Here is a 14,206-nt window from a genome sequence, read left to right on the forward strand (position 1 = left end):
GGCAGGTTTGTTAGAACAGGATTCTCCCTCTCCTGCCTAAACTGCTTAGCGGCTCCTTGATGGCACAGGGTCCAGCCAAGCAGGCCGCCTCTGTTCCTCAAATCCCAAACTCAGTGCTGCCATAGAGCCTTTGCACTTGCCATTCCTCTGCCTGGACACCTTCCCTCAGATTGTCGATGAGCCATCTCCTTCCACTGTTTCCCAGATGTTTCCTCTTTGATGGCCTTCTCTCACCTCTCTAGACAAAGCCTTACCACCCAGTGTCTCTTTCCTATTGCCATGCTGGCTTTTGGCACTCGGCACCATCTGAGACTGCCCAGCGAGCATGCACGTCTGTTTAGTGTTTGTCCCTGGACCCAGGGTGTGACCCCAGGATGCCTGGTGCAGAAAATGTCGTGAGTGATTTACACGCTTGCCCGCTGCTCCAGCCACATCTCTCTACCCTGCTGGACAGCTGGAGGGATAAAGGCATGAAGACCCCATGCCGCCCTCCCCTTGCCTGGGGACAGGCTCACACCAGGGAACAGGCGTCACTGCCTGGTTCTAGTCGATGCCCTGACTGTACTAGTTGTGTGACCTCGGGCACATATTTCCCGTGCGCCTCAGTTTCCTCATCTGTACAATGGTGCCAGTTCTAGTATGTGACCCAGAGGGTGGGTGAAGATTCCACAAGCTCGTTTATATCAATGGCTCCATAATGGCCTGCTGCTGCTCACTGTTCTTGCCCAGAGTCCTCCTCGCTAGAGCCCCCGCCCTGCTAGAAGGAGAGAGACCAAGAACCAATAGGGACAACAGAGGATGTTAGATGGTGGCAAATGCCATGAAGGAAAAAGCAGGAGGCAGGAGGTCAGCACGTGCTGAGAGCAGTTGCAGCTGAAATAGATTCCTTCCAGAGAGGGCCACAGTCAAGTCGGGCCAAGTTGGTGGGAGAGAGAGGAGAGGAACCGGGAACTCAGAGGGCTAGGGGCCGAGTTGGCCACTTGTTCCAGGAGAGGAGGGGCAGTGACACCCCCGAGGCCACCCAGCAGCTAGAGGGCGGGCCTGGCCCCGAGACCCAGGACTGTCCGGGTGGCTGAAGGAGGTTGGGGCCTGCAGGACTTCCCAGATGCTCATAAGGCCCAGGATGGCCGAGGAGTTGGGACCATCTTTACTTTGGAAAGGCTCCTACAGAGTAAATGCAAGTGGACAGGGTGTTCTGGCAAGGTGTGCGGTACAGCCTTGGCTTGATCGAAGGCCCCCTCCGCCCTGCATACACCCCAGGACTCAGCCCTCTGGGGAGCCCCGTGCTGCAGCCCTGCTGGAGGCTCCGCAGTCTGTGGGCACGGGGAGGAGGGCCTGGCGCTCCAGGGTCCAGGCTCCCGTAGAGAGCAGCCTGTGGTCGAGGAGCCCTTTGTGGGGGAGCCCGAGACTGTCTGAGAGCTGGGAGGCAGTCTGGGGGCCGGGCCGGTCTGTGTACCCGGGAGGCTGCTGGTGCCCTTCCCAGAAACCTCGGCCCTGGGGCTGGGGGTATCGGTACAGAAGGAGCTGGCAGGGGTGGTGGAGAGTCACCTGCTGGAATGAAGGGGATGGTGACTGAATTCCCAGATTTGAAGGGCCAGTGGTTGGTGATGGCCACATCTTCTGCCGGCTGGCTTCATGTCAATCCAGGCTATTTCTTGCTAATTTAAGATGGTCTTTACACTTCACTGAGGTGCCCTGGGGGCCACCGACGTGAATGAAAACAGCCTCGGCGGGGAGAGGGGTTGACTCCCCAGAGAGGGTTTTCAGCTCAGCCTGGCCCCCGCGACACACACAGGAAACACCAAAGGGCAGTGTCGTCCGCCTCTCTGCCCGCGTGTGCTCCGAGAGGCCTGGGTGCGTGGCCCGCCGTGGGGGCTCAGCCCTGCCCAACCCCACTGTCAGCGCTTCATCCTCTAGTCTATTTTTAGCTCCCATCCTCAGGGCCTGGCTGACACCGAAGGCAGCGTGGCTGTTTGGAGTTTTTCTTGATGAATATTTTATGCTGGGGAAGGCCTGCTGCACCGCGTCCGGCAGCTGCCGGCACTTTCCAGGCTAATTATTAGAGGAGGCAAGGGCAGGGCATGGAATCTGCAGGCCCAGGCCCGGCCGGCCGGCCTGCCCCCCTCTAAAGGCCTCCCTGAGACTGTGCACTCTGGCCTCGGGGCTGGGGGACAGGCCCGCACCGCTGACCAGAGCTGGAGAGGTCCCCGTGCCGAGGGACATGGAGACCGTCAAGCTGGCTCCCTGGGACCCGGCTCCAGTTTGGCCCCAGCACCTCCTGGGGCGGCTTCTGCAGCCCGGGTGTGGGAGGCCCATTCAGCCTCCAGACTTGAGAGCCAGACGGGCTCTGCGTTGAAGTGGGAGCAAGCCAGTCCTAGGCGCAAGGTCGGCCTCCTTTCCTGGTTCAGACACGGGTGCTGCAGTCGCCGAGGGCCTGGAAGACCCACGTGAGGCCAGAGTGGCCGGCGTTTGGTGAGAGGAAGGTGGGGGGAGGTCGTGTTGCCCTCAACAAGGGAAAAGCCTGGAACCATCCCAGGCACTTGGTCGATGTGGGTTTGGAGAGAGCACTTCCACTCAGCTGCTCCCGGGGGTCATTTGGGAAAAGAACGTTTTTCCCAGGAAGCTAAGTGGAACAGTCTTTGCGAAGCGGGTTTCCATGGCTCCCAGAAAGCCCACATCCTGGAGCGAGCCTGTGACACGGGGGTCTTGGCCGCTGCTTGTAGCCCCTCACCTCCTGGTTCACCAGGGACAGCTGGCACTCAGGGGACAGGGGCCTCTACCCCAGGGCCTCCATCGTCAGACCCTGAAATGATAAGCTGGGACTAACGCAGGAGGCAGTGAGGAAATCGGGGAGGCAGCCATCCTTCCCTCTCCTTTAGATCGAGGCTCCCTCATGGCCCGTGGGGTTCCACCAAGTGAAATGTGTGCTTCTGCACTTCATTGGCTATAAAGTGCTTCCACTGGGAACATCACCACATCTGGAATTCAGGGCACCCTCGGAGGCCAGTCTTCTGAGCACGCACTCCTGAGGCCCGGGTGCCCGCTGAGGCCATTCCCTGTCTCCTGGGAGGGGCCAGTGGAGTGAGTGTCCTGGGTGCCCACAGGGACAACAGTCTGGCCCCTGGGGAGCTGAGTGTTCTCTGGGTGTCAGGACGGATTGTCCACACCCACAGACAGGCCACTGTGACGGAGATGGGAAGTGGCTCATCCAAAGTCAGATGCCGACTCTGGTCTGAGGATCTAGAGCAGATGGAGCCCCTTGGCCATGGCCAGCACCTTCCTGTCTCTGAGTCTCAGTTTCCCCACAGTTGTTCTCTGCGGTCTCTCTCTGGGCTGTCTCTGTGATCCAACCCGAGGGCTCCTCGCTCCTTTGCACTGAAGAGGAAGCACACGGGCCAGGCTTCCAGCAGCGGTCAGCTCCTCGCTCCCTGGGACTCAAGCCTGGAGATGAGGGGCTGTGGGTCCTCCCAAGGGTTGGTTCCTTGAGACGAAGCATCAGCAGGACCACCTCCCCCGATCATGGCCAAGCCTGCTCTTCACAGCCCAACGTGGCATACTTCCCACCCCCGGGATAAAGGGAAGAGGGTCCCCATGTGGAGCTTGTGGGCTGGGGCCCCAGGCAGCCCCATGACTTGGGGAGACGCCTCTGTCCCAGACACTCATGTGCTGGAATGATTTGCAGTTGCTCCCTAATTTAAGAAACGCAGGTGTACTGGGGACCGGTGGGACTGATACGTACGTTCCTGAAGCACCTGGGAGACACATCACTGAGGGAAGCTGTGCCCTCCTGCTCCCCCTTCCTGCTGCCAGTCCACAGGAGTGTGTCAGGGACTAGAACATTCAGGAAGCTTCGGGACCCAGTGTTCTGCTCTCTCCTTTGGCTTTGGATGCTTAGCAGGGAGTCATAATAGAAAAATGCCAGAATCTTGAAGTTGTTCCTGTCCCCTGAATGGGTGGTGTTTGGAACTTATAGTGGTCTGTGGGTCCCACCTGCCCGGGAACCAGGGCTGTGGGTCCCACAGGGGGGGTGGACGAGAGGGTGCGGCCTCCCACAAGCACGGCTCTCCCCTCCATTCTGCCGTGAGCCCGGACTCGTCCTCTGACCAACTTAACCTGTCCAGTGAGCACATGTATTTTGGTGACCCACTGTCCCTGATGGCCCTGGGCTGGCCTCTTGGCTGAAACGGCAGTGCTCTGGAGAACGCTCAGTCCACGTTCAACAGCCAGCTCTCCAAAAGGGGCCCAACGCACAGGACTCACTTTTCCTCCTTAAAATGCCCGCAGATTCTGTGCATGGAGTACCAGCTTCTTGCTGCTTGGGCACTGTGTCTCCAAATCCAGGTGACCCCAAGCTGTTTTGATTTCTATAGGATGTGAAAACCTGAGGCAGGCTCTCGGCACTGTTAGGCCTGACCCCACACAGTGCCGGGAACACGGCTGCAGGAGGAGAGGCCCATGGGCAGAGGGCCCAGCCGGAGCTGGGACATTCCAGACCCCGTGGCCACCTTGGAAGGTGAATTCAGGCTGGGGAGAGACGTGTGAAAGTTGTTGGGTCCAGACAGGGGTCAGGGCCACAGGACCCAAGAAGATCTTCCCTCAGGGTGGGTCGTGCCTGGCGTGTCCTGGGGCAGAACACAGGACCAACCCAGCATGTACGAACGACGGCTTCTCGGCAGCCTCGTGCTTTCTCTGTGAGGTGGAGTGGAGCCCCCTGGCAAAGGCTTTCCAAGGCCAGGGACACTTCTGAACCCTGTACTCCAAGTTGCAAGGAAGAAGCAGACCCCGGACCCCCCACAGTGGTAGGAAGGCTGCAGAGGGCCTCCCCACACCCTGGTGCATGCATAGGTTCAAGCACAGTGTGCGGCACTGCCAACAGGAGAGGAGCTGCTTCACCCAGGGGTTGATCCAACCCTAGGAGTGCTGGACACCCCGGTCATGCCTCTGTTGCCACTGCAGGACCCTGGCGAGCCCCTCGGTGGTCTGAACCTTCTGGAGTCAGTCGAAGACAGATGATGCCTGAAAGTGTGTCCATCGGTATTGAATCTTTAACACAGAGACCACATCAATGTGGAATTAAGCTTTGTTGCTTTGACCTTCATTGGTTTGCCATTCAGTCATTCAGCAAATGCTTCCTGAGTCCCTCCTGTGTCCCAGGCATGTGCTGGCCTCCGCCAGAGGGCAGGAAGGGCTCTGACACAGAGCAGGTACACGCAGGGCCAGAGGCTCACCAGGAGAATGCAGCCCCTGGCCTGGGCCCAGCCGTGGGAAGGGTTCAGCAAAAGGCAGTCAGGGTCCTGGGAATTGTTGTCTGGTGGGGACGCTATGTCAGCATTCCAGGTACAGAAGCCAGTGCTGCGAGTGGGGCCCGGGGGAGGGGCTACCAAGGCCCTGGGAGAGGACCGGGTCCTGACTCCTCTTTCCTATCAGGGACTGCCACCCTTCACTGCCCTTCCCCAGGCTGCGCCCCAGCTCCCTGCCCCTTCCGCAGCCTCCTATCAGCCCTGATGCAGGGTAATTTCATGACTGCACACCAGGGCAGTTATCCTGGGGGCTGAGCTGGTGCTGCGGGGAGAGGGGAGCCCCTGGCACGGGTGTTTATGGCTCTGCATGGGGGACTCATTATTGGACACTTCTGGCCCCGAGCTCTGGAGGCTGCTGTGGGGAGACTGTGCGGGTACCCTGCAGGAGTTTGGTAGCCCCAGCCTGCAGCCACTGGGAGCTGGGCCCACAGGGAGCAGCTGCCCAGCTGCCTAGCCCAGCCCCACCGAGGTCGGGGTCTGTGGCTTGAGCTGCACTTGGGGGACACAGCTGCTTGCGGGGCTGATGGGTCCTGGACACCGAGCTTGTCCTTGCCTAGCCACGCACAGGGCCCCTCACCACACCATGCTGAGTGGCCCTAGTAATCAGAAGATGCCTTAATTGCCTGTGTGATGGTCCCAGGATCCCTCTCGGCTCCTGTTATGAAGACCGGAGAGGCTGCGCAGCGTGGCTTCCTAATTAAGAAGGTCCGTGTCCCTCAGGCTCTCAGGAAGTTGTTACATCACCGCTGGAAACACTCCTCGCACCAAACTTTCATTAATTACAAAAAGGACAAGCTCTTGATTTTACTGAAGGTGGAACTTAGTCACTCACCCTCCCTGCCAAGTTCCAAATATGTGTTCTCGAAGCAGAGAAAATGCAAAATGGAAAACATTTGGTTCGCACTGTTAGGCTCTGGAAGCCACAGGCTTCCCCTGCAGTGGAAGGGAGCCCAGAAGACAGCACTGGCAGAAGCGCAAGAGGAGGAAGGGGAAGGCGCATCCGAGGCCCCGCAGCCCGCGGGCGGGAGCCAGGGGGCGCCCTGAGCACAGGGGGGCAGGGTCCCCGGGGCTGAGTGGGAGGTTCCAAAGGCCCAGCTGCCTTAAGATGACCCCCAGGGCTGCCTGTCCTCCTCCCAGGGCAGTGGCTGTGGATCAGCAGCCAGGAGCGCACTTGGTCCCTGAGGCCGTGTGTGACAAAGGGAGTAGTTCGCTTGTGTGCGTGCACACACTCACACACACACAGTGTAACTGCCATGCACGGGGGCCCGCTGGCACTGGCACTGAGGGAAACACTTCACGTTACCTCCTGGTGGGAGGACCTGGCCCTGGGAAGGTAGGCTGCATCCCTGAGGCCACACAGCCAGGTCCCTGTGACCCTGTGTTCCTTGCCACCCCTCCACTGTCCCTCCCACCAGGCAGGTGTCTCTTGGGAAACCTGGGATCACCACTGCCCGCAGGCCCCTTTGCCTTCACCTCTCCTTTTCCGTAGCCGCAGGGAGCCCACCCAGCCGTGCTGTCAGGAGCCCTCCTCCCTGCCGACAGCTCCAGGCACTTGGAGGAAAATGCAGTTTCCCACAGAGGAGCTTTGTGCTCCCCCCTCACCCCCAACCCTCCATTAGAAACAGCAACAGCCAACAACTTATGTATTTATTTACTTTGCCGGATGGAGGGAGACGGGCTGCGAGGAGGCGGCAGCTGGGCCGTGGGTGGGGTTGTGTGCGGGGAGCCATCTGTCTCGTTCTGTCAGCTCCGTGCCCAGCAGGGAAGTGGTGGCCCCTCTTAGTCACTTGGCTAGGAGGGCTGTTTATTGGAGCTTGCAGCCCTGGGGAGGCTGAATGCCCGCCAGTCAGCAGGGCAGGGACCTTGTTTCCATGGGGAGCAGATGCAGCCCTGCTCACCTCTGGTTCTGTCTCCTCCAGCGAGGGGAGGGGGGCAGCCAGGGCCTCAATGTATGAACTCCTGCCCTGACTGGGCACCTTGCAGGGCAAGCAGGTGAGGAAGGCCATCAGCACTGAGCACTGCTCCCAGGGCTGGCCGGGCTCCACAGAGCCTGGAACAGGCAGCCCCGGCCGCCATCCCCAGAGACCAGCAGAGACACGAGCCCTCTGCTGGCTTCCTCCTCCCAGGCCTCACAAAGGCCTCAGCCTTGCCCTCCAGCCGGCCAGCTGCCTTCACATCCGTCACCAGGCGGCATCAGCTCTGTCTGAGGGCAGATCCTGGCTGATGAGCTGACTGCAGAATATTAAATGTCGGAGACTCAGCACAGCAGCCATGAGGCCCAGTGCTGGGCACCAGCTTCTCCCTCACTGAGCAGACGCTCGGCTTTGTTGTGGTTTGTACCTGAGCCTCAGCCTCTGCCCCTCCTCAGGTCGCGCGTTGACTGATCTAGTGAGGGAGGCATTCAGAGTCCTTGGCACGCGCGTTCTGGAACATACATGGCCTGTTGGCTGCTGAGGGGTGGGAAGCTGCTGTCCTCTGGGGTAACTGTTGGAGGGCTGGGCCCTTTACAGCTGCACATCAGGGCCAGTGGGACGAGGGGAGGGCAGCGAGGGGCACGACCCCGCAAGTGGACGCCTGGCTCACCGCCCCAGACCCGGCCTGCTGAGGACCCAGCACTACCTCCCCTGGCTCCCAGGTGCCGGCGCTCCCATGCGGACACTTCCCCCTTCCCCCCCCCCCGCCGCCCTCCAGTCCCAAAGTTTATGACCAAGAGAGAGGACTCCTCGTGAGTGTGGGGGGAAAGCACGGGGGAGGTGGCCCCAGTGTCTGACTCCCCCGAAGTGGGGCAGAAGGGCCGGCATTCTTGTCCATGTCTGGGGGCTCTGCAGGACGCTCGGGCAGCCATGAGGTCCCGCCGGCTGCTCACAGGCAGACAGGAAGGCGCGTGCTTGTCTGCTCTTCTCCGCTGGCAGGACGCGCCTGGCTCCAAAGCTGGAGCAGAGGCTGCGCCGGGAATGCACCCCTGCCCCTGGGCTTGTCCCCTCCTGGTCCTTTGTGCCTGGGGATGGGAGGAGGGGCCGAATTTCCTATAGCCGCATCTACTCTCTCCTGTCTTGTTGGTTTTTCTTTTTTCACTTAATTATAGAAAATATAAGCAAAAGTAAAGAAAAGAAAGAACCCTATGTATTACCAACATGGGGCCAGTCTTGGTCATCTGCCTGTCCCCACACAGGCTCTCCGGAAGCAAATCTCAGAAATCACATCATTGCCTCCAGGTATTTCAGTGTGTGTCTCCGAGAGACAAGGGCGCGCTATCCTTTGTTGTTGGCTTATTTGTGGTTGGACTGGACTCTGGCCAGCGGGCCCTGGGCTGCGGGTGCCCTGCAGAGACCCCGCTGCAGGACCTGCGGCCCCGGACTCACGCTTATGCCAAGGCCTCCCAAGCCGAGAGTTAGGACGGACCCAGACAGCCACGCAGGTCACTCCCACCCCAGTGACAGGCCCACTGCCAGCTCACATGGGCCACCGTGTTGAGGCCTTCAGTTGGGGACGTGCCCACACGTGGGTGCTCCCCCTGCCCCTCACCGCCATGTGACAGGGCGTCTGGCCCTCGAGACTGCCTTGCTCCGGTCTCCTTTGTCTTTGGTCCAGGCCGTTGTCACTTTCTGGTGCTGCGTCGCCTGCCTGTGTTCGGCGTGTCGGCCACTAGCCGATCGGCACCTGAGGCAGGGTCCCCACACCTGGCGCCGCAGTGGGGGCGGTGCCCGGTTTAATTCAGTGAGCGGTCTCCTCTGCCTGCTGCCCCTCCTGGGCCCAATGTGGGCGGGGGCACTGCCGTGCTTACCCTTCCCCTTGACTTTCTGGAAACTCAGAGAGCACTCGCGCTTCTGCGGTGGTTGTGACAGTCACGCTCCCTACAGTTCCCCCATTTCACACGTACAATCCAGTGGGTTTGAGTGTATTCACGGAGGCATGCAGCCACCACCACAGTCAACTTTAGGACATTTCCAAAAGACTCAGGGCACCGCTTAGCTGTCACCCCTCCCCAGCCCCGGCCACCCCTGCTCTGCTCTCTGTTGAGCTGCCTGTTCTGGACGATCCAAGTAACTGGACTCCCACATGGGGAGGGCCTTTGTGCCTGGCTTCTTTCTCTCTCCCTTGGTCCTTAATGACTGGTCTTGAACGGGGACAGCTAGGAGGACTTCTGTCCTCACAGCAACCCTGGGGGGTAGATATTGGCCCATTTTACAGAGTAGGAATGTAGGTGAGTTGTGGGGCCCATGACTGGGAAGTGGTGAAGCCAGATTCAAGCCAGACTGATTCAACCCTAGAGGGGAGGCTGCGCTGGTTTCAGGGCAGATCGAAGAGGCCGCTCTGGGAAGGACATGCAGGGTGCTGGAGGTCCCAAGATCGGGCAAAACTTGGCCAGTGTGGGTCCAGGCATCTTCCAGGGCTGTCAGCTGGCTTTGAGGGCACACGCCACAAGCTGACCGCAGGAGAGCGTGGGCAGAGCTTCCTGTCGGCCCCAAGATGGGAGTGGGGTTCCTGAGGAAAAGGAGTCCCTGGCCAAATCAGCATGGGACAGCCCAGGTTAAACACCATTAACTAGGTTTATTTTACTGCAAGATTGTCAGAACCTCAGTCTGTGTGCATCATGTATTGGGAGGGGCCAATTAGCATGCAGGTTTCCAAACCTGTTTGGCCACAGACCATCAGGAAGCCTTCATTTCCCTTTTGGAGTTGGGGAAACAGAGGCCTAGGGAGGCAAGAGTCCACAGAGCTTTAGCTCCTGCTGCAGGTTTGCCCACAGTGGTGTTAACACAAATGAAACTGTGATGTGTGCCCTCGAGGTAAGGAACCCAAGTGCGTGACGTGGGTGGTCCCCAGGCTCCAGATGGCCGGACAGAGAGGTGGATGCAGAGGGTGGGGCTGCTCCCCTGGCATCTCCCCGGCCCAGCAGCCCTTCCTCAGCCCTAATGCCAGTGTTCCCCGCATCCAGGCCATGGCCTCACGTGGGCCACTCCTGCCTGACAACGGCTCCTGAGCTCTTGCCAGCAGCTCCAAGGGCCATTCGCCACCCTCCCTGTGTCCCCTCCCTAATCCCTGGAGCCCCGAGAGCACTTGGCTGGGGACCCAGGCACTAGGGGACTCGGTTCCTCTTCCGAATCCCACATCTGCTTTCCAAGAACACGGACGGGCTGGAGAAACAGGAAGGCCCCTCACGTGGGGCAGAGCCTGGCTCCGGTGGGCCCTGCAGAGGGCCTGGGAGCGGTCCCCTCTCGGACCTGCTGCCTTGCCCAGGCCACGCTCACACTCTCTTGCTCTCGAGAAATGTTGTTCTTTCTACGTCTCTTGCCTTTCTTCCCCCTGCTCACCCCCCGAGATAGAAGCTCCACCAGCTAGAAGGAGGGCCTGCTCTGGAACACCATGCTGAGGGTTTTGAAAGCTGAGAGGAACCTTGGAAAGTGGTCCAGCTCCCCCCACTTCTCCAGCTCTCCTCTCAGCCAACCCTACCAGGCCCCGACTCCCCGTGTCCCAGCTCTGGGACCCCATAGGCACTGCCCCGATGGGGTCCTCTGCGGATCAGGCAGGAAGCCCAGCTGCAGCCCCTCCTCCCCCTGAGGAAGGGCCAGCCACGAGATTTGAGCTGCACACAGATGGAAGCCGCAGGTCTCCCCAGCTGTGCCAAGCAAGGTCCATGGGGTGGGGGAGAGCCTCCACTGTCTAGCCTGGTGGCCTTGACCTTGTGTTCTTGGCCGGTTGGCTGTCCCCCATTTGAAACAGGGATGGAGATGGAGAAGGGGCAGGGGCCTGCTACTCAAAGTGCTCCCCAGGCTGGCAACACCTTATCACCTGGCTAGAAATGGGTCTTAGCCCCCGACCCCCAGGCCTCCTGGGTCAGAATCTGCATTCACAAGCTCCCCAAGTGATTCGTGTGTACATAAACCCTGCAGAAGCCCTGATCTAGCACATTCTGCCTGGGCGCCCGCAGAAGCCTTTGGCTGGGCCCTGCAGGATGTGGCCTTGTCTTTGTGGGGTGCCTTCAGCACCGGGACTGGGCCTTGAGGGGTCTTGCCCCCATAGAACCGCCTGCTGAGATGGAGAACATTTCATTTTCCCTGGGCTGTTTCAGGTCAAACTGCATAGCCTCAAATTTCGTTTTTCAAAAAGGCAGCCAGATGAAACCAGGGCAGGCCTTCAGTAGAGTGTCTTGGAAAAGCCACCGTTTTCCACGTGTGCCCCAAGACTCCAGCAGTAACCCAAGCCACTGTCTCCCTAAGGCGCACGACCCTAGTTCTTTAAACACCCCAATGTTTCATTGGTTCCAAGCCGTGAGGTTTTGACAGTTTGCACCTGGTGACATTTAGAGACCAACTTCTGAGAAGGCTGCGGGGTGGGGGGGTGTTTGCTAGAACCTGACATTCTGTCTTCTGGTTGGTTGTTCTCTTTTGCCAATACACTGTCTGTAAAACACTTGGGCCTAAAAATAGCTGCGGGGTTTGGTGTCATTGTGGATGAAGGGCAACTGCCCCATTTCTTTGGCTTTCACACACCCTCAAAGTGTCACAAGGAAATGTCGTCCCAGAGGACTTAGCACAACTCTTTAAGTCCGAATGCCTGGCCCGGGCGCTGAAGGAGAACTTTGCGGTGGGACAGACGGTGGCCTTGGGAAGTGACCGCCTGATGCTGCTGCAGTCATTTCTTCCCCAGGCCACCACTTAGAGGCCAGGCCAGGCCACTCTCGAGAGTGAAGGGTGGGGGACACTATTCACCATCACGCCAGGTTGGCAGGCACGAACCAGGACTGTTCTGGGCGAGACCCGGCCGTGGGCCAAATCCCTCTGCTCGCTTGGCTCTGCCCCGAGTGTGGGAACCAGGCTTCTTAACTTGCTGAGAGGAAGGAAGCAGCGGAGAAGGGTGAGGAGGGCTCCAGGGCCACTTCCTAGGCTTCTGTGCTGTCCAGGGCTCGCCGCCCACAAAGTGGTTACTGCTGCACCTGGTACAGTGAAGTGGCCTCCTCGAGGTCACACAGTCAGCGCGGTATCTGTCCCCGCTTCCCTTCAGGGCAGAGGCCATGAGCAGGGAGCAGGGCAAACCTGGGGCCCCCTTTTCCTTCCCCTGTTCGGCTCTGCTTCAGGCCTCCCCTCCTGTATTTCATTATCAACTGCCTTTTCAGCTGAAGTTCATGACCAGAGAAGCACTGGGCTCAGAATTCTGCCTGCCGCGGAGGGTGACGTGGGTGCCCATGAAGCCGGCCTCCCTACAGGGAGGGATGCTGTCTGGAAGATGGGGCCTGGGGCAGGGTTCTCTGTGTCCTGGGGCAGTGCCCAGGCCCAGCCCACAGTCCCAGCGTCTCTAACCTGCCTGTTTCTCTGTGTGTGGCCCACAGCCCGAGACTGAGGACGAGAAGAAGCGCTTTGAAGAAGGCAAAGGGCGGTACCTGCAAATGAAGGCGAAAAGGCAGGGCCAGGCGGAGCCACAGGCCTAGACAGCCCCTCCTGCCGCCAGAGCCTGGAGCAGCCCCCAGCGTCTGATCGTTTAGAAGTTCCCCCTTGGCCAAAAACCCAGTTCACGTTGACAGCTGGTGTCGTGTGAAGTGTTTGTCTTGCAGTGTTAACCTGTACTCTCTCCTGAAAACCTGTACACCAAAGCTTTATTTATATCATTCCAGTGTAAATGCTACAGTGTTGTCCCGACGCCCCAAGGCATTCCCTGGAAACCCTAGGGAACTACCTGGGTGCACTGTCAGGTATGTGAAGAATCCAGCATCACTAATAAAGCTACTGTTTGGCTGGACCTTGGTCCTGGGTGGTTTGTCTTGGGGGAACTGCTCCCTACCCAGGCCTGGGATGGGGCTAGGGGCCCCCCCCCCACCTTCCTAGGGGCCACCCTCCCACCCCTGCCCCTCGGGGTGCCTGTACCTGCGTGCACCCAGAACCCCAGGCACCACAGCACCCACTTGTGTTGGCCCCTTCTCCCCATCCCAGCCCCAAACCCCCGCCGGTGCCCTGGTCCCATATCCTGGCCCCATGTCCTGGCTCTGAGGCCCCACCCAGTGCCCCACGTGCCATCTGGCTGGTGCAGGATGCTGGCTCAGAGCCTGCGTGGCCTTCCTGTGGTGGGGAGCTGGAGCGCTTGTGAGGACTCAGGGAGTGAGGGGCAGAGAGCTGAACTTACCTGGCCCGGAGCACAGCCTGGTGCGTGAGAAAACCCTGCCCCGGGCCCAGCCTCTTCTCAGTAGAGGCCTTGGCCCTTGGGAGCAAGAGGCAGGGATTCTGTTGGACGAAGCCTTCCCAGCTGGTGTCAGGGCCTCTGTGCCTGACCTGGGAGCCCCAGCCACTTGGGCAGGGGGTTATTGGGAAGGCTTGTGGGGTAGGGGGCTGACGGGCTGTGTGTGCATGTGGTCCTGCAGCCTCAGGGCAGATAAGCTGCCAAGGCAGGGGCCAGCTCCCCACACCCACCCATGGTTGAGACCTCTCCACCAAGCACTCCCAGTGGTAACGCCTGGGAGACTCGGGTTCATCTCCGAAGCCTGGAGATGAGACTGGTCGCCAACAGCTGCAGCTGCACACAGGCTCCCTCGGGCCCAAGAGAGAACTCAGCTCCAGATGTGCAGAAACACCCGCCAAGACCTTCAGAATCCATCTTGGGCCCCAGTCCCGGCTGACGGGGTTATTTCCTGCCTGGGAGCCAGGGGAGGGAACACGCTCACCACAGGAGGCCACAGCAACCCTACCCTGTCCCTTGGCCCCCTGGAGGCTGCCTCAGCCTCCCCAGCTCCACCCATACCCTGTGCCAACTTACTGAAGGTAGAGTGGTGCCCTGGGGGAGTGATGGGGAGGCCTGCCCTGCAGGGCAAGCAGAGCGCCCAGCCCAGGCCAGCCAAACCTTGATCTGAGAAACCAGAGTTGGCCACGCAAGCCCCAAAGTGCATGAGCCCCGAGGTTCCCCAAGGCAGCCATCAA

General features: G+C 59.9%; 1 protein-coding gene across 4 annotated transcripts in view; it reads left to right on the plus strand.

Annotated features, from left to right (window-relative positions):
- ACOT7 (acyl-CoA thioesterase 7) overlaps positions 1-13,037 on the plus strand; it is a 90,558-nt gene extending 77,521 nt beyond the window's left edge. For all 4 annotated transcript variants that reach the window (XM_064494124.1, XM_010998481.3, XM_064494125.1 and 1 more), the window contains exon 9: positions 12,631-13,037. In XM_064494124.1, the coding sequence (XP_064350194.1) occupies positions 12,631-12,729 (99 nt within the window). In that variant the 3' untranslated portion in view covers positions 12,730-13,037. The remainder of the gene's footprint in view (positions 1-12,630) is intronic.
- Positions 13,038-14,206: the final 1,169 nt, after the last annotated feature.

This window comes from Camelus dromedarius, chromosome 14, assembly GCF_036321535.1.
Source record: "Camelus dromedarius isolate mCamDro1 chromosome 14, mCamDro1.pat, whole genome shotgun sequence".
In the NCBI taxonomy this organism is placed as follows: domain Eukaryota; kingdom Metazoa; phylum Chordata; class Mammalia; order Artiodactyla; family Camelidae; genus Camelus; species Camelus dromedarius.